The 25,719-nt window shown below is 38.0% G+C and overlaps 1 protein-coding gene across 3 annotated transcripts in view; it reads left to right on the top strand.

The window, feature by feature from the left end:
• tle2c (TLE family member 2, transcriptional corepressor c) overlaps positions 1 to 23,488 on the top strand; it is a 29,129-nt gene extending 5,641 nt beyond the window's left edge. Inside the window, exons 2-14 of one of the 3 annotated variants that reach the window (XM_056271650.1) lie at positions 6,082 to 6,182; positions 6,765 to 6,828; positions 8,527 to 8,571; positions 10,380 to 10,442; positions 11,010 to 11,084; positions 13,189 to 13,360; positions 14,458 to 14,474; positions 15,605 to 15,754; positions 16,652 to 16,702; positions 20,063 to 20,230; positions 21,770 to 21,865; positions 22,026 to 22,310; positions 23,220 to 23,488. In XM_056271650.1, the coding sequence (XP_056127625.1) occupies positions 6,082 to 6,182; positions 6,765 to 6,828; positions 8,527 to 8,571; positions 10,380 to 10,442; positions 11,010 to 11,084; positions 13,189 to 13,360; positions 14,458 to 14,474; positions 15,605 to 15,754; positions 16,652 to 16,702; positions 20,063 to 20,230; positions 21,770 to 21,865 (1,002 nt within the window). In that variant the 3' untranslated portion in view covers positions 22,026 to 22,310; positions 23,220 to 23,488. Of the gene's footprint in view, positions 1 to 6,081; positions 6,183 to 6,764; positions 6,829 to 8,526; positions 8,572 to 10,379; positions 10,443 to 11,009; positions 11,085 to 13,182; positions 13,361 to 14,457; positions 14,475 to 15,604; positions 15,755 to 16,651; positions 16,703 to 20,062; positions 20,231 to 21,769; positions 21,866 to 22,025; positions 22,311 to 23,219 lie in introns of all 3 variants that reach the window. The other 2 variants (XM_056271649.1, XM_056271651.1) reach the window with 2 other exon arrangements.
• The last annotated feature ends 2,231 nt before the right edge of the window (positions 23,489 to 25,719 follow it).

The following is a 25,719-nucleotide window of genomic DNA, read 5'->3' as shown; positions in this document are numbered from 1 at the left end:
ACGAACATTTTTGAAAACCCCTGCCAGGGTGAGGATTTTCAGAAACGCCGGTTACAGTGTTGTCGTGTAGACGGTGAAACCGGGGTTTTTGCCTTGCGACGTCAGAGTGTGCGCCGTTATCCGCTGTGTTTGACGTCAGATTTGCGCTTCTGATTGGCCAACGTGGCTTTACGGTTAAGGTTTATATCGCCGCCTGCTGGCGTGGCATGCTCTTGACCGCGCTTGATAGCGTGTTTTTGTGTTTTCATGTAGACGGAGCATGTGTGGACGGGATTTTTTTTTTAAAACGCTGTAGGAAAAACTCCGGTTATAAAAATACCCGTGTCCGTGTGGACAAGGTCTTAAAGGGGTCATCGGATGCAAAATGAGCAGTTGCTCATTATCATTTAAAGAGACATGCACCGAAACAGGTCGCTGTGAACAGAGCTGTTTTTGAGGAGGTAAAAAGGGTTTTGTTTTACACAACCATTGAGGAATTTAAACCAAAGTATGTTACAAACTTTACATGAAGACCCCAAAGACTCATACCAACTTGTGGAAAATGTGCATCTGATGATCCCTTTAAGCCTAAAACACGTTGCACTGCATGATTTAAAATACTGGTAAAATACCTGTGAAAAATCAATACAGAAAAGGTCCGTCAAAGGTTTCTATTTACGTGTTTTTGAAGCGTTGATCATTCTAGCCAATCACAGAAGTATCTGTTGAACTCGTGAATGCAATGTCCAATCAGAGGTGTTTGAGTTAGTCAGAATCTGCTCATCCGCGCTCAAAACACCAGTTTTAGTTCACAGCGCGCTTTAGAGTTCTGCACTCTCACGAATCCTTTCATTTTTAACCAACAAAGTGTAAAAACGATGTAAAGAAGGCCCTGTGTACACCTGGTATTAAGATGTGTTTTCGGTCGATCGGATCACAAGTGGACGACACTAAATACAGGTGTAAACGGGGTCTAAAATGTTTTAAGCTTGTCCACTTTAGACCACTCCCAGATGTAGTTGAGAACGCATTGGACCGTATTGCTTTCGTAGTGTAAACGCTCACGTGGTGGGATGTGTTCGAACAGCTGCAAAAGACGTCTACTCTCCGCCTACTGTCCTAATGCATTTGATTATGGGAAGTGCTCTAGCCATACAGGATTTAAACTTTGTTCGGCTGGAGACCCAAGTTTAGTTTGAAGACAAAAAAACGTATCAAGCACAATGTTCTCTCATCATTCCTGATTTCTAACACACACTCACAGCGTTCAGCTGGTCTTGCGGCTGTCAGAGCAGAAACTAAAGCTGACGCTCTCCGTGTGTTTTCCCGTCATCTCCAGGCACCTTCATATGTAAATTGTGTGAGCTTATTTTGTCCATTAGATCGAAAGATATTGAAAAAGTCCTCACATTTACCCGCCCATAGCCCCTCTCCTCGAAGAAATCAGGACAGAAGTGGTTGAAAGTGGACAGAAGAGACGGATTAAAACACCAGGTGTGAACGGGAATGTCTTTCCCTCGTCTACTTGTGATCCGGTCGACTGAAACGCATCTATATACCAGCTGTAAACAGGGCTAAGAGATTCATTGTGAAGTGTAGACAGCTTTGTTTATTATAGATGGCGTTTTCGCACGAGTGTAGATCTCAGCGAGTGAGTTGCCAACAACAGTAATCACATATATCCATATTTGCTGAGGAAAGCCCACAAATAGTGATCATTCATTGACCTACAATTCACAGCAATACTTTTCACTATTGAGATGTCAAATAGCAGAGAGAGGAACTGTTTGCACAGGATGTGTTTTTGCGTTCAGTCTGTGCTTTTTTTTATTTTTATTTTTTATCTGTGTGTGAATACAGTGTCAGACAGTTGGATTTGGTCAGTTTTTCTCACTGTCTCGCATCATCAACACAATTCTCTCAACTTAAAAAGTTCAACTTTGAACTCATTGTGTGGCGTCTGCTCTCTGTAAATGTGGAACATGTAGCGGCACTGACTGCACAACATGCAAAAATGAGCTAGTACTACAAGCTTGAATTTCACAGATGGTAAGAAAATTCCTGATGTATTGCATAAATGTGCAGTAATTTTGCATTACTTTTTATTGCTATTTTTTTGATAATTAATGGCACCAAATTGGGATGTAAAAAGAACCAACCTATAAAGTCATCGTCTGCATGCGTGTGTGTGTGTGTGTGTGTGTTGGTGTCGGTTCTCATCAGAGCAGTATTGTGTATCGAGGCTTTAACAAGCTGCTCATCAGAGCTGATGTACAGTACGGATGCAGTCTTCTGGAATGAGACGATCGCTCCCAACAGATGTGCTTGTTTTTTCCCTCCCGAACTCTTCTGTTTTTGCCAATAGCAGCGATCGGCACAGGAAGCATGGATTGGGAACAAAGCAGGTTCATGTGTCGTTTGCACACACACGGCTGTTACTGCTCTTGTGTTTGTGCCACATGTGCTGAATATTTCAGCAGCCTACGGTTATTCACGGCTCCGTGATCCCCCCCCCCCCTCTCCGTGTCTATCTCTGGTCTGAAAGTGCCCTGCACAGTAAACAGTGTGAGATAGATGACTGCGTTCTTTCAGGGCTGGTGTGAGAGGAACAGTGTGTGTGACAATTCATGGCTCTGTCACGCTGTACTCGGCTCTCTGTACAACACCCTCTCTTGTTTCCTGAGCAAAGCCTCTGAGTCCTATTGATTTATCTGCTCTTCACCATATCCCAGCATGCACTAAATACTGTATATAGAAGTGCCTGCTAACAGACAAACAGTTATTTTAATGCAAAGGGTATAGTGCAAGATTACAGAATAATTTGCTTCCATTATCTAAAAAACACAATTTTATTTTATTTATTTTAAATTTTTTATTATTAATTTAAAATATTTTATTTTAAATTGTTATTTTATTTATTTTTATTGTATTATTATTATTATTATTATTTTAAATGTTTTATTTAAATTAAATTTTTTATTTATTTATTTATTTATTTATTTATTTTTTTAAAATATTTTATTTTAATGCAAAAAACGTAGTAAAATTCCATACAGCATCATTTGTTGGTGTTTGTCTAACAGACAAAAAAAAATATGCAAAAAAAAGAGTACAATTCCATACAGAAAAAGAAATATGCAAAAAAAGTGTACAATTCCACACAGAAAAAAATATGCAAAAAAAAGCAATTCCATAAAGAAAAAAATATGCAAAAAAAGTACAATTCCATACAGAAAAAAAAACCAAATATGCAAAAAAAAGAGTACAATTCCATACAGAAAAAAAATATGCAAAAAAAGAGTACAATTCCATACAGAATCATTTGTTGCCATTATCTAACAGACAAAACGTTATTTTATTTTAATGCTAAAAGCAAAGTACAATTCCATACAGCATAATTTGTTGGTGTTTGTCTAACAGACCAAATTCTATTTTATTTTATTATTTTATTTCAATGCAAAAAGAATACAAAAACAATTCCATGCAGAATCATTTGTTGGCATTATCTAACAGATTTTATTGTTTTATTGTAAAAGGTATTGTGCTGTGCAACTCGATACATCATCATTTGTTTGCTGTCTGACAGACGAAATGTTATTATTTTATTTCATTGTAGCTTTGTAGCAAGCTACATTTATTGGTGTGATCTAACAAACAAGTTTTTATAGTTTGTAAGAAGTGCTGTTAGGGGACGGTCTGGCTTGTATCAGGGGTCATATCAAGGTCAATATTGAATATGTGCCTGCAGTCAGTCTCGTGTTTTTGATAAAGTTGACAAAATAAAGCGTTTATTGTCAATGGCAGGACAGTAAATTATCTCTTTACCCATGCAGTGAAGCCCCTTTTGTATGGTCAGAGATGTGTGTGTGTGTGTATCAGAGGATTTGATTGTGTATTCCCACTTCCCCTAAAGGTATTTTTAATATTTTAGTTTATCATTTCACATGATTAATTCTGTCTGGGTCCTGGGATTGATTCAGCCATAGACAGAAGCTGCAGGCTTTTCCCACAATCCTTTTCTTCTCGTTTTAAACTCTTAATGGCACCACCTGTATTCAATACAGTATTAGAGTGCGGTATCAGAACGTAACTAAAGCATGATAAGCAATACTGCAATGTTAGTTTAGATTAAGTGTGAGCGGTTGAACTTTATTGTCCGGGTCACAGCTCTGGTTGTGTCAGTCAGTGTGTTCTGATGGTTTAGTCATATCTGCACTGTTGGTTGTAATGCATTACTATAATCAGATTAGGTGTTTTTCTTCTGTAGCCTGCTCTCTCTTCTTCCTGTTAATTGCTTGTTCACACGTTCATTGCACCTTCTTTTTTTTGGTTAACACTAGAGATGCACAGATGTGTCGGTTGCCGATATTTATCTGCCTATTTTTAATCAATTTAAAACCATTGATTATAGCATGAAAAAGCCCAATAAAACAAACCGATGGTTTATAAAATAAGACGGGCACATTCACTCGGTGAACTATTTGAAATGTATGCGTGACAATGACTCATTTCCTGTTTAGGCCATACTAACATAAAGTTACAACAGTATCTCGATGAATTTCTGGCCATGATTTCTGATTCAATGTTAATTTTGCTAACACATATGTGTTGTTGTTGTTTTTGGACATTTACCATAGTATGCCTTTGTTGCTGAAAGTGAAAATACAAAAACTGAATTTAAAATCTTTAAAATGACTATTTATATGAATATGCTAATTAGCCCCGCCTCCACTTACTCAGCTCACAGATCCACTCGGCCAACTTACTGAGGTAAACGCTGCACAATGGTATCGCTCTTTACAACGTTGGACACATAAGGGTAATTAATATGATTAACCTTAGACTTGACTATATCAAACAGCTAATAATGTGTTGCTAAAGTTACATGAACCATGATCCTGTTCACAATCTCAGAGTCAGACAGCTGCCTTCTGACAATCAACATCCTTACAAAAGCTTTAAATAACTCTCAAACAACAGTGGAGAAAGACATATAGTTCATCATAACATCGTATACATCATACACCCGCTATATTCATATCAACAGAAAAATATACCGGGATAACTTGGCATCTCTCGAGACTCCTTGCTAGTTTGCTGTTAATGATATGCTAAAGCACGCCGGTTCGTAGACCTGATTGGTTACAAGGTAGTTTGTGATGTCAGAAACACCAGTGATTTCAAAACGTCTTTTTTTCACTGCAGTTTTAAGGAGAAAATACTCAGCGTTGGTGCTGACTTGTCTTAAAGCATATTAAAAGCACCACATAGACATATAAACAACATAAAAAACGTAATTTTCACCACAGGGGGACTTTAATAGTCTGTGACATGATCATTATTGCAGTGAGTATTATGCTTATAGCATATGTTTGGCAACAGTTCTTCTAACTGTAACTGATGGAGTGTGAAGTCTTTGGGATGTGCTGGAGGAGACTTTACTGGGGTCTGGACTCTTGCATTGTCAATACAAGATCTTGATGGAAATAAATGTTGTTGTGATGTTATTTCCATCAAGAGGTGCATGAATATTTGGTCAAGATGTTGTTTTGGCAATGCAAAAGTCCAGGTGTGTGTAAAGTCTCCTCCAGCACATCCCAGAGACGTCACTGAATTAAATGTCTGAACTCAGAGGTGCAAAATGATTCTTCATGCTCCTCCCAACCATTCGTTCACGGTTTGATCCTGATGAATCTTGACATTGTCATCCTGGAATATGACCATGATGCGTCTTCATACATGGGTGTTTAAGAAATGAAAAGCTACACACTCCATCAATTAGGGTTAGAAGAACTGTTGCCAACCATATAACATGCTAGAAACATAATAATCACTGAAATAATGATCCAATCATAGACTCTTAAACATTTGCCTATTTAAATCCAAACAGCGACTTATTTTGGCCAGGCAGTGTATATGTATCATGTATGGTGAATAAACAGAATTGAAATTGATCTATCCTGGTATTGTTCTCCTGAGATTATCTAACATGATTAATCTATATGGAGTAATTAGTAAGGTAATCCCATTATTACAATGGAGAAATAGTAATTAATAGTCTGTTTCGGAGTGACGACCCTCACACTGCTCATGTGTTTTCAGGCTCAGCTGGTGTCAGGCCACGCCGGCATGAAATTCACAGTGCTGGAAACACTCGACCACATAAAAGAGGAGTTCCAGCTGTTCCAGGCCCAGTATCACAGGTACACAACACAGGACTTATCACAATATTCACACAAACCCTTCAAATGTGAGCTCAACTGAAGCCTGGAAACAAAGCAAAATCATAAAGCTTCCCATGTCTCCTTGATGTTTACTTCATTTTCTATAATTGTATTTACATTTTATTCAGTTATGTTGTGATTTCGATCTGTATGGATGATCTACTTCCTCTCTGTACTGCAGTTGGGATCACCTGTGCAAAGCTAATGAGATTATCAAACTGTAATGCTCTAAAATCATTCCAGCGACTAGAAACGCCTGTATTAGCCGATACAGACAATTAGCCAGCTATCCAGTTAGCCTAATCCAGATAGTCTCATTAGGAGCAATTTCAAAAGCTTCTAAAAGTCTTTCTTTAGAACAGTAAACATCAATGTACATTACAAAACGTGATCAGCTTTAAGAATAAAATATAAGTGTATAGTTGAAAAACAAATATATTATGTAGAGGTTGTTCCATTTCATGCTGATTTCGTGGTGTCCTTAACTGACCAATGAGAGCTGTACCAGGACGTGTCACATGACTTGAACTCAGATGAACTGCGTCGTTTTCTGTCTTTCAGCCTAAAGCTGGAATGTGAGAAGTTGGCGAGTGAGAAAACAGAGATGCACAGACATTATATCATGGTAAGAGTGATTTCCAGCAACATTACCCATAATTCCAAGATGTGTTGTTGAGCTAATAGTAGTGGTTGATTAAGTGGTTATTTTGCTACTGACAGTATGTACAGTCATATACACTCACCTAAAGGATTATTAGGAACACCTGTTAAATTTCTCATTAATGCAATTATCTAATCAACCAATCACATGGCAGTTGCTTCAATGCATTTAGGGGTGTGGTCCTGGTCAAGACAATCTCCTGAACTCCAAACTGAATGTCAGAATGGGAAAGAAAGGTGATTTAAGCCATTTTGAGCGTGGCATGGTTGTTGGTGCCAGATGGGCCGGTCTGAGTATTTCACAATCTGCTCAGTTACTGGGATTTTCACGCACAACCATTTCTAGGGTTTACAAAGAATGGTGTGAAAAGGGAAAAACATCCAGTATGCGGCAGTCCTGTGGGCGAAAATGCCTTGTTGATGCTAGAGGTCAGAGGAGAATGGGCCGACTGATTCAAGCTGATAGAAGAGCAACTTTGACTGAAATAACCACTCGTTACAACCGAGGTATGCAGCAAAGCATTTGTGAAGCCACAACACGCACAACCTTGAGGCGGATGGGCTACAACAGCAGAAGACCCCACCGGGTACCACTCATCTCCACTACAAATGGGAAAAAGAGGCTACAATTTGCAAGAGCTCACCAAAATTGGACAGTTGAAGACTGGAAAAATGTTGCCTGGTCTGATGAGTCTCGATTTCTGTTGAGACATTCAGATGGTAGAGTCAGAATTTGGCGTAAACAGAATGAGAACATGGATCCATCATGCCTTGTTACCACTGTGCAGGCTGGTGGTGGTGGTGTAATGGTGTGGGGGATGTTTTCTTGGCACACTTTAGGCCCCTTAGTGCCAATTGGGCATCGTTTAAATGCCACGGCCTACCTGAGCATTGTTTCTGACCATGTCCATCCCTTTATGGCCACCATGTACCCATCCTCTGATGGCTACTTCCAGCAGGATAATGCACCATGTCACAAAGCTCGAATCATTTCAAATTGGTTTCTTGAACATGACAATGAGTTCACTGTACTAAAATGGCCCCCACAGTCACCAGATCTCAACCCAATAGAGCATCTTTGGGATGTGGTGGAATGGGAGCTTCGTGCCCTGGATGTGCATCCCACAAATCTCCATCAACTCCAAGATGCTATCCTATCAATATGGGCCAACATTTCTAAAGAATGCTTTCAGCACCTTGTTGAATCAACGCCACGTGGAATTAAGGCAGTCCTGAAGGCGAAAGGGGGTCAAACACAGTATTAGTATGGTGTTCCTAATAATCCTTTAGGTGAGTGTATACCTGGAAATACACAAAGAGTTTAAGGATTTTGAATGCCCTTGTGAAATATTTAAGCATAACAATATTTTGTAAAAACAGTACAACATGGTGCTTGCAACAACGCCAAGGGTCATGGCTTCAATTCTCAGGGAATGCATGAACAGAGAAAATGTATAGATAAATGTATAAAGGCATCTGCCGAATGCATTGATACTAATGATGCTCTACATCGATTAATATGACAGAGAAATGAGTGTCAGGTCTTTAACTGGGAATATGAGTCATTTCTGGCCTGTAACACATGTAGAGCATTTCTGTCATTTAGGTCGATGTGATTGTGATTTATGTCATGTAATTGAACTGGCTTTGCTTTCTTCCACAGTATTATGAAATGTCTTACGGGCTGAACATTGAAATGCAGAAGCAGGTGAGTGACTGATGTGTCATTTACAGCCTGATTTCATTACAGATCAGCATGATCTCTGTGTAATGAGATTTACGGTATGAGGTGTCCTTGCGTGGGCGAGTGATGGGGTCTGGTTGGCAGGTTAGTGTTGGCACTAGATGTAACACTAATTGCAAGACCATCATCCTGAAACCACATGATCAAGGGCTTGGTTGGGATGGAACCGGGTTTTCTTTTTTTTTGCTCACCAAGGCTGCAATTATTTGATCATAAATACAGTAAAAACAGTAATATTGTGAAATATTATTACGATTTAAAATAGCTGTTTTCTATGTGAATATATGTTAAAATGTAATTTATTCCTGTGATCAAAGCTGTATTTTCAGCGTCATTACTCCAGTCTTTAGTGTCACATGATCCTTCAGAAATTACTCTAATACTATGATTTGCTGCTCAAGAAACATTTCTGATTATTATCAGTGTTGAAAATAGTTGTGCTGCTTCATATTTTTTGTGGAAACCGTGATGTATTTTTTCAGGATTCAACAGAACAGCATTTTAAATAGAATTTTTGTAACATTATAAATGCATTTACTGTCGCTTTTGATCAAGTTGATGCATTGATTCATTTCTTGAAAAAAAATATTCGGAACCCAAAATGTACGGTAGTAAACATGCATCAACATGATTTTAATATGGTTTTAAACAGTTTTAACACTTTAGGTGGCTTTTTAACGGTTGGCATTGCCGACGATAAAGAATAAATATCATGTTAGCATAACTACATGTGAAATGTATAGATTAATTGCAGTAATACAGATATAGTATTAATACTTTGAAACGTGGCTCATCCAGTCAGATGTTTATTTGACATAAAGCTCTAGGTTGTTCTGTTTTCATTTGTTAGTTATTTTGAAGAGGGATGTATCTACATCTGATGTGCATGATTCAGTGTTTTGTTGGGTATTTACTCTGAAGCAGGACTTAATCCTGACTACTTGATATGAGCAAATACACACGCTAGAGTGGGCTAATCCAGATAAGACCCCTGCATCTCCTCGTTTTCCAGGCCATCTGTTGGAAATGCCTGGATTTGAGAGTGTATGTGGGTCAGAGTGAGTGGGATCAGCCCTGAATGAAGTGTGTACATATATGAGCTGTGTGTGTGTGTGCGTGCAGTGTATTAAAAGCACCTCGAGTGGTCAGGAAAGTGTCTGTCTGTCTGTCTATCTATCTATCTATCTATCTATCTATCTATCTATCTATCTATCTATCTATCTATCTATCTATCTATCTGTCTGTCTGTCTGTCTATCTATCTATCTGTCTGTCTGTTGTTCGTTCGTTCTGTCTCTACCTAACTATCTATCGTTCCGTCTATCGTTCTCTCTATCTTATTTTATTTTATTTATTTTATTTAGTTTTTTATTTTAAATTTAGGTACATTTTTTAAATTTAGTACTTATGTTGTCATGTAATATTCATTAATTTTATTCGCTATAAAATGGCATGTAATTCTTGACCAGAAGTAATATTTTAGTTAATAAATTGCAAAATGATGTCAAACTATAACGGACCAGACTATTTAAAAAATGTATAAACATGTATTAATTCACTGGTCAAACACATAAAAGATTTATCAACATATAATAAAATAAAATATGTGAAAACATCCTGGACGAACAGCACATATCGAGTGCTGAATTATTATTATCTCCTGTAGAAGCTGCTGTTGTGAATTCTATTAGAACCAATAAAGTGCATTTAGCCTGACTGTTTTCTTTAGGATGTCGTCTGTTGTTTGATGGGAGTTTGTTTGTGTTTCTGCAGGCGGAGATTGTAAAGCGGCTCAGTGCTATATGCACTCAGATCATTCCACTGCTGTCCCAAGAGGTGAGCAAACACACACACACGCACACACACACACACACACACACACACACACACACACACACACACACACACACACACACACACACACACACACACACACACACACACACACACACACACACACACACACACTCACACACACACTCACACTCACACTCACACACACACACACACACTCACTCTCATCCTCTCCCTCCGCGGGCTATTTACACATGAATTATTTACAGCAGAGGTGGTCATCAACAGAGAGCTTCCAATCGCCCACCTCTTTCCTGGATCAATATTTCATACTGTTCTTTTATAAGCCACGCTGAGTGGATTTGGCTATTTTGTAATCGTAACGCCCTCTGGGAACTTCAGAGCTGCCACAGAGACAACAACAACTCTTTTCATTCGACCTGCTGTCTGTGGCTCATGCACATCTGCTTTGTTTGTGGTTTTTCACAGTGAAAGGTGCTGTCGTGTAGCAGGTTTTGCATGTTTGGTCTCTGTGTATATCTTCTCTGGTTTGTGTTTTATTCGTGCTTCATGTGTGATGTTGCATTTTGAATCTGTGTGTCCATGCAGCATCAGCATCAAGTAGCACAAGCAGTGGAAAGATCCAAACACGTCAGCATGGCCGAGCTCAATGCTATCATCGGGGTGAGTCCATTTTCCTTTCTGTCATCCTATTAACTCTTTCTCCACCAACGTTTAAAAAAAAGAAAAAGAAAATGTTTCACAAAACTTCATGGCCCCCAGAATATTTTGTTGTGAATATCTGTGCAATATGTCAAAAGAAAAAGAACAGAGCCTCTGCTTTTAAACAAAATGGTTTTATCCTAGCTTCATGCATTCTTTTTTGAATGTGGGTAAGTTTCATAAAAAAGCTAGCCTGGCTAACGTCAGACAGTCTGGGCCACATGTTCATTTTCTCGTATTTGAGGCGTGGTTTACAAATGCCCAGAGCCGTTTATTGGGTGCTACGAATGTCTATCAAATGCGCCTGTACGAAGCTCATAGCCAATCGTTTCGATTATACCAGATGACGTATGTAGAGCGACAGAAATTAGACGAGGAAGACGACGATGGGTCCGAGATTTATTTGCGTTCTGAACTACTTAGAACAATATCTAAGGCTGCGTCGAAAGGTAACTTCGCGTCTGCCGCCATGTTTGATCCATAGGTAAAAACAAACTGCTTCGGTGTCGCATAGACGTCGTCATCATCTTGCTGCTCCCTCCCCGTTCTGTGATTGGTCCCCTCGCTGAGGCAAAAATTTGGTCCATGGTATCCAGACTACCTAGCAGCGTGAATAAAATCGTGCTGCGCAAAGGCAGGATGGGGAAACCCAGGCTATAAAAAATCAACATTTTGAACAAAAAGCTAAGAAAATCTTGTTTTTGTCAAAGACTTCGACATGCATTAGCAATGCTTTTATCGCTTGTTTCTGCTTCTTTTATGCCTGTGTTCTGATATGGAGATTCTGTGCTCTTTCAGGAGATGCGTAATAGCGGCCCCTACCGTATAACAGTGAAAACACTGTTCAAAGACGGGGAAAGAGTTAATCAATCGAGTATCAGTACAGTTGTCTGCCTGACCTTTGACATGCCGGCCCTTTACCAGCCTTCATAAAGTTGATTTTCTGATGTGGGCATCTTTAGACATTTAGACTTTTATGTATATGAAATGTGTATCCTCCGAGGGAGGCAGTGCCTCTTTTTAAAAAATTGGATGAGAAAATTATTCATATAACAAATATTACAAAATGTGACATTCAGCAGTAACCCGCCCTGGTAAAGTTACAGCGGGAGTCCACGTCTCTCTTGCCTCCCCTGATCCCAATGACTTCTAACAGACCCCCTGTAGGCCTGCGCTGGGTTTATTGGGGGGGTCATTGAGAATAAATGGGGGAAAGTGTGATTCGCGAATCAGTGTGAATGAAGAAAATCGTGGCGTTAACTTACCCACTTAGATATCACCGCTTTACGTCACATCAAAATCATACTTGAAATGGCCTGAAAACATGATGACTGTGGAGGTCTTAGCGAGCGATCAGCTCTGTGAAAATAAGTTTACTATTAAAAAGAACAGCTGAACATCAGTTCACAAATAAAATATGTTTAAATTGTTACTGCCTTTAGTTATTATTTTGAAATAAATGTGAAAATACTTAACACTTGATGAGATTTATAATTGGCTTAAAACAATAGAACATTAATAACTATGCTAATGTTTACTTACCTGGAAAATGTGACAACATTAATCATAACTGGGACATTTTATGACATTTTTTTTTTTTTAAACGGAGGAATTTGCCGCCTCATTTCAGAACACCACTGCACACAACTGATGTGTGTGTGTATTATATAAATATATATATATATATATATTTACACAGTATACCAAGAAAGATTTCCTATTATTATCAATGTTGAAAACAGTTGTGCAGCGTCATATTGTTGTGCAAACCGTGATACACTGCCATTCAAAAGTTAAAGTTAGTTGTTGTTGTTTTTTTATTAAATTGATCAAGAGTGACAGTAAAGACATTTTTAAAGTTACAAAAGTTTTCTATTTTAAATAAATGCTTTAATGAATAAACATTCTATTCAAAAAACATTCTATTCAACAAAGAATAATGAAAAAGTGCATCATGGATTCCACAAACATGTAAAACAGGCTGATCCAAAATGAAAATGTTTTAAAAATGTCACGTTTTACATTAGCTTGTCATTCTCCTCTCCCCTCCCCCGTCTAGCAACAGCAGTTCCAGCATCTATCCCATCATGCCCCGGGCTTCCCTCTGACGCCACACCCCTCGGGACTGACCCTGGGAGCGGGTGCCAGCCTCATGGCTCTACCCGGGGCCTTCCCGTTCCCCTCGCACCTGGCGCCTAAAGATGACATCACTCACCCCGAGCACCTGGACTCCAGAGGTGTGTGAGAATCCTCTCACATGGAGAACATTTTAATGAAATGCTAATGAAGTCAGAATAAGAATGACTACAAGGAGTATTCTGGGTTATTTCATTAGTGCATTATGATAAAAGTAATGTTTTATAATTATAACAGTAGTAATTATGGTAGTATTTCTAACTTAATGCAAAATTACTGTCACTACTATCCCATGAGGCCTCACCACTTTATTCTTACTATATAATAAGGAATTATGCATAATCAGACATGGACACTGTTTACATAGAGCACATTTTCCTCCACCTCAAAAAGGATAATTTAGAAAACTCAAAACTCAAATAGCAACATTTTGCAGAAGAATTCATTTAAAAATAAACGTTTTTCATTTCTACTTTTTAAAGGGGTCATCGGATGCCAAATTCACTTTTATGTGGTGTTTGCATATAAATGTGTGTTTGGAGTGTGTGGACACAACCACCATACAATGTAAAAAATCCATTCACTCTTTTTTTTGATCCTCAAAAAGCCTAAACACACTCAATAATTAAGCCATTTGGATTTTCTGAGCAATACGATGTCATATTGCTCATGCTCCGCCCACGGCCACTGACGGACTGTCCCGTATTAGCATATTTCCCGTATTAGCATATTTCCCGTATTAGCATATTTCTGGGGGGGGGGGGGGGGGGGGGGGGGGGGGGGGGGTGAGCAGTTGCTCATTATCATTTAAAGAGACATGCACTGAAACGGGTCGCTGTGAACAGAGCTGTGTTTGAGAAGGTAAAAAAGGGTGTTTTACACAACCATTGAGGAATTTAAACCAAAGTATGTTACAAACTTTACATGAAGACCCTGAAGAATCATACCAACTTGTGGAAAGTGGGCATCCGATGACCCCTTTAAAACTTCTGGAAAGCCCCATAGACCTCCATTGTACATGCAATACTGTAAATGTGATTTTTGCTTGTTTTTTTTAATGTAAGCGACAGCATGCCACAAAATTGATCCATAGACATTAGATTGAAATTAATCTGGAATATTCCTGTAATGCATTGCAAATGCTCAATATAACAGGATCATCTTATCTCAATGAGCCTATCTCTCTTTATTTCTGTAGATGGAGCCCCAAACAGGGTGAGTATTAAAGCCTGAGCTGTCATCCTCCTCCCATTGGTCCTCCATTAGTGAAGTGTGTTTGCATGGTCTTGTTTTCTGTAAGGATTGCACTGCTGATTGGATTGTATATGTTGGATTGGATTTTTGTATATATAGCATCTATGAATAGAAGTAAATATGATTAAAGCCATGCATTAGATGTGATCATCATGGAAGTAGTTTTTATTGTTTTTCATTATTATTATGTTTAATCTGCTTCTAGAACTGAGTGTTATAATAGTATACATACCATCCAACAGTAAAAACACATTATCAACCGATAATATAATGGTGGTATTTTCCATTTTCACAGAAGTTGTGCACAAATGACTATCCATAAACGTACAGTATGACATTTTACTTTTCATTTGTCAGGTTACAAAAACAAAAAACAGGCCTAGGATCTTTTTTTGCATTTGAGCTTCAAGTTAAATGAGATTTTTAACGATTTCAATGGTAAAAAAAAACAACCCTTATTGCAATTCAGACAAAAATGGTTATTCATGCATATATATAATGTATGAAATTGACTAAACTCATGTGATACAGTATAAATATTCAAAATATCCATATATTAATATACGAAATCACTCCTAATAACCATAAAAAATGGTTGGTTATGTAAATCTCTAACAGCTAGAGATTTTGCTATAATGTTTGTGTTTCATATTGTGAGGTATAGGGTAGGGATATGAGCAAAATCTTATTTCTCGATAATGATATAAATCACAATATACATTTTTTGTCGTTTTATTTTATTTTTGCTATTAAAAATAAGAACAAAAAAAGCTAATTACAAACAACTGGACAAATACAATATAACAAAAATATGAATTAAACAAATTATGTTTTCCAGGCACAATTATGTTTATTTAACATGTAGTTAGAAATAGTACAGAAATTGAATAGTCAAATGTAATATAAATAAGTCTTAAATATAAATGTATTCGTTTTTAATGTATTATGTTTAATTAATTCACCAATTTATGTGTTGAACACTGATATTTAAGCTCTGTTCCAGTGGATATGTGTTGAAATGATATGGTTGTCAGTTCATGTTAGATTGAGGTTATATTCAGTAGTGTGAGATATTAGTGTGTGTATTTCAGAGTGGCAGTGGCTCTCCGGTGGGCCATCGCTCTGCAGGACTGCGTCTGGGTCTTCCTCCTCCTCCTTCCTCCTCCTCCTCATCCTCTCACGCTGATGTGGACAGTAAACGGGGCGGCTCAGACCAGACCGGCGCGGGACGAACACGGCGGGTGAGTCAAGCCAAGCCCAAACACGCTACCTCCTCGGTTAGCAGTTTTTAAGATGCATTTGAGTTCATCCTGAAGTCTGTGTGATTTTCGCTTGTACTTACATATTCAGCTAAATGACATGCCGACTGCGATTGAATATTAATGCTCATCATTTATTCAACGTGATTTCATTTTATCCTTGAACACTGACTTATGCATTCACTCACCAAACCAGAGGAATGCTGCTCTTTTATAGCTTGGGAGGCATAATGAGCTTTCAGTTATTTATTTAAGACACAAATGAGTCAATAGCTGTTGTAGAGTAAGAGTGTAGAGCTATTAAGATCTGGAATTCAGTTTTGAAATTGATGAGAAATGTTTGAATTCCTATGGAGATCAGTCTTATTGTAGTATTATTTATATACTGATATAGTTTTTATTAATCTTTTGAATTAGCTTTGATTTTTATATTTTCAGTTTTCTTTTTAATTTTAGTTTAACAAATTAGTCATTTTTGTAATGTGCGTTTGTCATTGTTCTTTTTTTTTTTTTTTTTTTTGTTGTTGTTAATTATTTCAGTGCTTCAACTTAAACTTATTTCAGATAGTCGCCAAGTTTTTAATTTCTTGGTTATATTTTATTTTAGCTTTATTTCAGTTAACAGGGATGCTTTTAATAGTTTTAGCTCCATTTTACAATAATAACCCTATTGAAATCTTTGGTGTCTTGGCAAATCTGAGCACAGTTTTAAAGAATTCTTCTGAAACTCTAGAGGAGACACACGTGAGGTCTTAACCTCGGGAGAAACATCTAAGAGATTTGAGCAAAGTCTCCATTTGAGACAATTGAGATATTACAGTGATTTGTATTATTAGGAGCTCATGATTGGGTGGGTCTGATCATGTGTCTTTCCTGCAGGAGAGTGGCGGGAAAAATGAAGACGCTCTCAGAAGAGACAGCACTAAAGAGGTGTGAATACACTTACTTTCTTTCTCATTCTTGCAATGTCTACAATGGATGTCAACGGTGCACCAACATTTTCTCCTAGTAAAGTTGGATGTGTAGTTATTCATCCATTCAGTTGCTGAAGAGTAGCCTACAGCTGATTGGTCAATGTTAATGAACATTCCCAGGCACGACACGTCATTGGTCGCTTTCAGTATTTCTGTGACCTCATCAGAGTTCATGAATGTTTTTGTTTTGTTTTTGATTTATGTACCGGGTATCTTTCTTTAGTAACATTAACAAACTTTATTACATCATATAATATTTGATAGAACATTAGTTCAATTAATTCTTTAAATTGTTAGAAATGTCATGATGCTTTGATTCATGTATTTTTGTGCACTTTCTTATTTGGAAGTACAAAAACCATTGATCAAACATAATTAATTATTAATGACCGTTGTGATACTATGTAATCACGTTCATAAATCATAGATTTGAGTCATAAAGGCTTCATTTGGCATATGAATTAAAAAAATTTTTTATTGCCCAGATCAGCTGTCATACGTTTGCAGCTTTAATCGGTTTTAAATCACTTTATTTTAGTTCTTCCTAAATAAAAAAGTACAATTAATTAGTATTGCAAAGTTAGTCATTGATCAAAATAATCTAAACAAGACCATTGTACATGCTTATTGCATCAAATTCCTGCAACATACTATAAATAGAAAACTCCCTTCAATAATTATATACACTCACCGGCCACTTTATTAGGTACACCTGTCCAACTGCTCGTTAACACTTAATTTCTAAGCAGCCAATCACATGGCGGCAACTCAGTGCATTTAGGCATGTAGACATGGTCAAGACAATCTCCTGCAGTTCAAACCGAGCATCAGTATGGGGAAGAAAGGTGATTTGAGTGACTTTGAACGTGGCATGATTGTTGGTGCCAGAAGGGCTGGTCTGAGTATTTCAGAAACTGCTAATCTACTGGGATTTTCACGCACAACCATCTCTAGGGTTTACAGAGAATGGTCCGAAAAAGAAAAAACATCCAGTGAGCGGCAGTTCTGTGGGCGGAAATGCCTTGTTGATGCCAGAGGTCAGAGGAGAATGGCCAGACTGGTTCGAGCTGATAGAAGGGCAACAGTGACTGAAATAACCACTCGTTACAACCGAGGTATGCAGCAAAGCATTTGTGAAGCCACAACACGCACAACCTTGAGGCGGATGGGCTACAACAGCAGAAGACTCCACCGGGTACCACTCAACTCCACTACAAATAGGAAAAAGAGGCTACAATTTGCAAGAGCTCACCAAAATTGAACAGTTGAAGACTGGAAAAATGTTGCCTGGTCTGATGAGTCTCGATTTCTGTTGAGACATTCAGATGTTAGAGTCAGAATTTGGCGTAAACAGAATGAGAACATGGAACCATCATGCCTTGTTACCACTGTGCAGGCTGGTGGTGGTGGTGTAATGGTGTGGGGGATGTTTTCCTGGCACACTTTAGGCCCCTTAGTGCCAATTGGGCATCGTTTAAATGCCACGGCCTACCTGAGCATTGTTTCTGACCATGTCCATCCCTTTATGGCCACCATGTACCCATCCTCTGATGGCTACTTCCACCATGTCACAAAGCTCTAATCATTTCAAATTGGTTTCTTAAACATGACAATGAGTTCACTGTACTAAAATGGCCTCCACAGTCACCAGATCTCAACCCAATAGAGCATCTTTGGGATGTGGTGGAACGGGAGATTCGCATCATGGATGTGCAGCCGACAAATCTGCGGCAACTGTGTGATGCCATCATGTCAATATGGACCAAACTCCCTGAGGAATGCTTCCAGCACCTTGTTGAATCTATGCCACGAAGAATTGAGGCAGTTCTGAAGGCAAAAGGGGGTCCAACCCGTTACTAGCATGGGGTACCTAATAAAGTGGCCGGTGAGTGTATAATATTCATTTGAGGTTTCTCTAAAACAACATAAAGTTTACATTAGCAGCAAAGGATGATTTCAGTCGTTTTACCTGGTGAACAGCATCATCAAAAATGTAAATAAAAAAATGTATTTAACCAATAAAGTAAAAGTAAATAAATCAAGCTTCAAGCTATTTTTTATATCAAAAAAGCCTTGGCTCCAGATCTTGTAAAGACTTGCCAAACTTTAACACGAAACTTATGAATATAAATATGATCAGAATTTATGTTTGTCAGTGTAAGCATCTCTAAACTATGGAAGCTTGTTTCCGCCACTGAATAAAAAAAATAATATTAATAATTGCGACTTTTTATCTCACAATTGCGAGATATGAAGTCAGAATTGTGAGAAATAAAGTCGCAATTGTGAGAAATAAAGTCGCAATTGTGAGAAATAAAGTCGCAATTGTGAGAAATAAAGTCGCAATTGCGAGATATAAAGTCGCAATTGTGAGAAATAAAGTCGCAATTGTGAGAAATAAAGTCGCAATTGCGAGATATAAAGTCGCAATTGTGAGAAATAAAGTCGCAATTGTGAGAAATAAAGTCGCAATTGCGAGAAATAAAGTCGCAATTGCGAGAAATAAACATCTCGCAATTCTGACTTTATAACACATAATGGCGAGTTTATATCTCGAAATTGTGACATCTTTTCTTAGAATTGTGAGATATAAACTCGCAATTGCAAGTTATCAGGCCAATTCTAAGGGGGAAAAAAGACTAACTTTCCCCCCCTCAGAATAGTTTATATCTCACAATTCTGACTTTATACCTCGCAATTCTGACTTTATATCTCGCAATTCTGAATTAAATATCAATCAATTCTGACTTTATATCTCGCAATTCTGACTTTATAACACGCAATTGCGACTTTATATTCACGCAATTCTGACTTTATAACCTGCAGTTGCGACTTTATATCAATAAATTCTGACTTTATATCTTGCAATTCTGACTTTATATCACGCAATTCTGACTTTATATCACGCAATTCTGACTTTATAACACACAATTGCGACTTTATATCAATAAATTCTGACTTTATATCTTGCAATTCTGACTTTATATCTCGCAATTGTGAGAAATAAAGTCAGAATTGTGAGATAAAAAGTCGCAATTACCTTTTTTATTTTTTATTCTGTGGTGGAAACAAGCTTCCATACTAAACTGTTCATACAAGGGGTTTGTATTTAACCAACAATTTAAGAAACCATTTCGGCACATGAATTGTCCTGCGTCATTCGTCTGTTTAAGCTTTAAATTATACTATGTCAATAAAATCCTATTAAAGGAGGCACTGAGTCATATCTGGATGGCATTTGCATGAGCAAACAGTTGCTATTGCTTTTGTTTGAGGAAGTGTGATGTGATTTGACGTTTGTGATGACATCTCGTAGCGTCTGTGTTTGCAGAAAGGTGCGTCACCCGCTGGAGTCTCTCCCAGGTCGACCGAAGGGAACGGGCTGAACATCTCTCCGGTCCTCCGGAAGAACCCGTCCCGGGAAGCCTCTTCTTCACCTCGATCTCAGCCGCGCTCACCTGGACTCTGCAAGAGCCCCAGTCAGGTACTGGATCACGAGGAACCCTCTCGTGCTGAAACTCAGCATTTCCCTCGTCTGAAGCGTCTGATGTTTAACCAGGTCCTCTTCATGGAAATGATAGTTTTTCAAGCATATCTAGGGCCCTGTGAAAATGCAAATTTACTGCGAGGTCATGGAATTTGGCTAAATTTGAATAAATAAATCAAAAGCTGAGCCATACACTTAATCAAATTGCGGTATGGACTAGTGACTGTGAATATTAAAGGGATAGTTCACTTATTACTTATTAATTACTCACCCTCATGTCTTCCAAACCCGTAAGACTTTCGTTCATCTTCAGAACACAGATGAAGATCTTTTTGATGAAATCGGACTCATTTCTGTCCCTCCATTGACAGCTACACAACTGACACTTCAAAAAGTTCATAAAGAGATCGTAAATCTAATCCATATGAATTGAGCGGTTTAGTTCAAATTGTCTGAAGAGACACAATCACTTTATATGATGAACAGATTGAATTTAGGCTTTAAACTAGCCCTTTAGCACAATAAACTGCTTTTGAAATGTGAAGTCTGTATGTTCTGCATGTCTCTGTGTGTATGAGTGGTGCAGTGTGGTCTACTACACACAATCATACACGCGTGACGCTCGCTGTGTTTTCAGCCTGTGCCGTTTCACTCTGTGAGGACATGAACACATGAACTTCATCTCCAGAGTCAAAAAGAGAAACTCTTGTCAAAAAAACTCTTGTCAAATACACACAGAAACTCAAAGGTCTTCACGACAACCCGTCAAAATAAAAGTTCGGTTTAACTTATAAAAAGACAGAAATGTGTGACTATTGTATCGAATGTACTTCTCAAAGTAATAATAATAAATAACAAAACTTTATTTTTTTAAGGAATATCACACAATATCACAATTTGTCATTCATGTTTTAATTTAAAATGCATTTGTTGTGCAGCACTTTGTTTGCCAAAATCATGTAAGTAATTGCTCAAATTACATTTTAAAAGATGAATTAAATTGTTAAAGTTTTAGGCATTCATTTAAATGACCTCTTTTTTGGATAATACATTTGTATTAAATTGTGAAACACAGAATCCAGAAAAAATTAAACAGACGATACAGAATTTCTGGGGAAAAAAACTTTAATAGTTATTATTGTTACATTTTTTGTTGTTTTGTTGTTGTTAAAGTTGTATGAATTCTATTGATTATACATTCTTTTTGATTAATATAATTGAATCAAATCATTCATTTCAAATTCTGGAATTTGGAAAACATAAAACATAATTTTTGAAACAACAAAACACATTTCATAGGGTCCTATTTTTGCTAAATTTGTTAATCGTTTTTACATTGTTCAAATGTTGTGAATGTCCTTTTTGATTAATACATTTATGAAACCACTAACAATGTAATCCAGAGAAATTCAAACAGTAAACACTGAATTTGGAAAAAAATAAAACATATTTTATAGGGCCGTACATATCTAATGTTGATTCTAAATGAACAGGAAAGAGAAGTTTGTGGTTCAGCTCTTTTACTCTGTGTTTCAGGAGAAAGTGAGATCTCCTTCTCCTTCAGCGTCCCATGAATCACTCTCTCCTGGCTCTCCTGCACCCCTGTCCTCCTCTCCCGTTCTCAAACACTAGGTAAGTCCTGACTCATGCTGTTCCCGCTTACAGTAAACGTGGGCGGCAGGGGGATGGTTTTCCACTCGTCTGTGATCTCATCTCTCTCTCAGCTCCAAATGCTTTTTCCAATTCTTGCAATTCATTTTATATACACCTTGACGTCTGGTTTCCCTCACAGGACCCACTCCTTCCCATGGAGTGAGACTAGTGAAAGACAGCCGCTACCCCTCCCCAGCCCGCCCTTCCCAGAATGCACGGGGCCAGTCCCAGAATGCACCGGGTCGGCCCTTGAACGCTCGGGCCTGGGCATCAGGTGCCTTGTCAGAAGCCCTTCATCCGTCCCCGTGGCCCTCGAGCCGAACTCTGAGCGAACCGCATCTGTGCTTTCACACGCCGGGCGTAATCAGCCAATCAGCTGCCTGACAGCTCTGTCAGCCAATTAGAAAGCAAGCTGAATATTCTGGTGAGCTGCCACTCAAACTTCACAATTACAAACTATATATATATATATATATATATAACCTTAATATATATTCAACCTTATGTGTGTGTGTGTAGTATATATTACTAATCTTTTTATTTATTTCAAATATATATAAATACAAATTTTTATATATTCATATATTTTCAATTGTTTTATTTTATAATTGTTTTACTTTTATTTAATATAATATACTTATAGATAAAAAAATATATATTTTTATTTTTTACATATAATTTTAATTATATATACTTTGATGCATTTAAGAATTTTTAACTTTTTAGCATTTTTTGTTAATTTGTTCAACAACTTCAATACATTTTCTAAATCTTATTATTACTAATCTTTTTATTTATTTCAAATATATATATACTTTTTTAAATAATATATACTTTTTGATGCATTTAAGAATTTAAAACTCAAACTTAAAAAAAATCGAGAATCAAGAATTGATGGGATCAATATATATTACTCTTTAATCATATATTGAAAAGCCAAAAGAAAATCTTTTAAAAAAGTGACCAATTTCAGTCAATTTTGATTAAATGCTAATTTTAATTTGGTTTTTATTATGAAATGGAATATAATGCATTTGCTATATGAGCAAACATCATCATTTCAAGAAAATTGCTTCTTAAAAAACATGTTTACTTGATGTAACATCCTAAAAATTCCATGTTTATGTTTTAGGTGCTATTAATTTAGATGTTTCTTAAAAGCATGGTAACTGTCAAATATTGCAGAAAATCAAATTGCATAAATCCAACCAGAATCATCACTTTTGTCTACAGTCTTCCTCTCAACACACCCAGCCATGCTTAAGTGCACACTAACTTCAGATAATATTCTCTTTCTGTTGTGTAATCCTCCTGTGCTTATTTTGTCTTTCAGCGTGACAGGCACATGGAGTCAAGATACGGATTTCTCCGTATCTCTCCCACACTGAACTGGACTGAGATGCTTTTACTGCCAATTTTGTCAAAACGAGTTCAAAAACAAAGACATGGAAACTTCTAGACAAGTGGACATTACGGTGTTCCTGTTTACCACCATTTCACTTTCTCCCCCAAAAGCTTTTAACTGTCAGTAAAGGGTTCAAAACACCCTGAAGTCATTGCATTGTTTCCCCTGACTTTAATAAAACTGTCATTTTGAGTGAATATAGCATTAGTTTCACACTATTCAAAGAGGAATAATACTGTTTTTGCTTGTAATATACCAGCTTCTGTTGTTCATACATGAAAACTCACTTTATGACACTGAATTAAGCAATAAGGTTTGTGAGGCTGTGCTGTATTGTGAATATAATCATGGTTAAAGCAGCACTCAGTAAGAATTCCGTTTTTGTCAAACAGCGACCCCTAGAGTCACTGTGGAGCACTTGTACTGTCGTGAATAGCACTCACGCAGAGATGGCTCGCACTCACGGCCGGATCCCCTCCCCCTGTACACCGGTACCTGTTCAGTAGGATGGACGCTGTAACGAGTGGAAATAAGGTATGGCCCCTTTAAGAGCTGCGCGCGCCCAACACCACATGTATACGGCGCCGGGTTATTTCTGTTTGATGCTCATTTTATCAGAATTTTATCAGATCTGTTTTTTTGCCGTAAAGCAATTCGTTACCTCGCGAGACCTGATATCACACGATACTTCCTAACACTCAGGCCGGCGGCTCGCCGGCCCAAAGTTGCAAGGGTGGTTTTGCGGCTCAGAGGCACCAGGGGGGTGCGAGACGACCACCATTCAACACGAAATCAGTAATATAAACATTACAATGACTCCAAAGCTGTTCGGTTAAGGTAAAAAAGTTACTTAGTTCACCTTTAAAGGATGTGGTTAGTGTGTTTATATTCACAATACAGCACGACATCGAGTGCCTTGTTGCTTTTTAATATGGATAATTAACACGTAATAAAGAAATATTATGGACACAAAGTTAGATTAAAATATCATTTTATTAAACAAATGCATTTGTGTCATCCTTCCACTGGAAGAGCGAGTTGTTGTCAAGTAAAGATCAATGATATTTTGTCAGTGTTTCTGAACTCCCTGAAACGCCTCCATTGTAGTCTTGAGTTTTCCCATAGACAGTATAAGAAGTGGACAGAGCCATCTCATTGGAACTCAGTTGAGAAGGTTGAAGGCCATTTTTAGCGATTTTTGAGCACTTCCGTTCCTGACGCGCAGACTCAAACCGACTCAAACTAAGCTTGATGACGTGAGCAACCAGTCTGACAGACGTGAATCTTCTAGTAGCTGTGCGTGAAAATTGCCAACGTTAATCTTGCAGAGACGGGGAACTTGAGCAAAGAGTTCTTTGGCGTGAGTGAGCAGGAGTAAGTATTCCTTTGCTTTAATGGACTCATTATCTATGGGCTTCTCCCTTGACGGGACGTCCCCCCGATTGCCTGCGAGCTTCTCCTCCTGTCTGTACGGTCATTTCTGTACAGCGCGACAGAGAGTCGAGTGGTTATGACGCAATCGTTAGCCTGTTTTTACAAAATCTGTTTCTACGGGGCCATAATGTAACATAGAAGGTAATGGAGCCCTTTATACATTGTCGTGTTTCTTTAGAAATAAATAATGGACAAATTGAGTCTTTAAACGCCTCAGATGTAAAGTTATTCGCTGTCAAAGTGGCGCCAAAATGAATGGGAGTCAATGGAAATGCTAACGCAAGTGAAGTTCTGCTACAAGATGGCGGCACCCGGCTGGCTTCAACTTCAGGTCGATGGATTACCGCCTTGAGTTTTCCTCAGGGAACGAACACGTCACAGTATTCCTCATTTAAATAATTCCCGCCCAAGGTAAAATACGCTAAATAAAGGGGCGGGGCCTGGTTGAGTTAGTTAGTCTACGTCTACATTAAAGGGTTAGTTCACCCCAAAGGAAAACTGTCAGTAATTACTCGCCCTCATGTTGTTCCAACCCCGTAAGACTTTCGTTCATCTTCGGAACACAAATTAAGATATTTTTGATTAAATCTGAGAGTAATGTCTCACTCCTCCATAGGCTTATTAAGGGATTGAAATTTGCGGCCCAGAAAAGTTATTAAAGACATCGTTAAAATAGTCCGAGTGACTACAGTGGCTCAACCTTAAAGTCCCACTCCGATCATATTTTGAGCTATTTTTAAACATTCCCAGTGGTCTTTAAATTATGATTATGCCCTTTTTAGCCAAAATCACAAAACCTGTGCCGTTTTCTGGGACTTCGCTTCAGCAGAGCGGCAGTAGCTCATTAGCAATTCGCCTCTGCGTTGTGGGCGGAGCCGTTGGCACGGAGACGACCCTCCCCCTGCCCGTTGCTGAGAGCTCTGTCTCTCCCGCTAGCTTACACCCCCAATACCGGTGGGGCAACAGTATTATATACACGTTAATTATTATTATC

The sequence above is a fragment of the Rhinichthys klamathensis genome, unplaced genomic scaffold (genome assembly GCF_029890125.1).
Source record: "Rhinichthys klamathensis goyatoka isolate OS25496 unplaced genomic scaffold, OSU_Roscu_1.1 h1tg000323l_1, whole genome shotgun sequence".
Lineage (NCBI taxonomy): Eukaryota > Metazoa > Chordata > Actinopteri > Cypriniformes > Leuciscidae > Rhinichthys > Rhinichthys klamathensis.
Note: the sequence above shows the minus strand (reverse complement) of the source record. Positions and strands in the feature narration are given on the sequence as shown.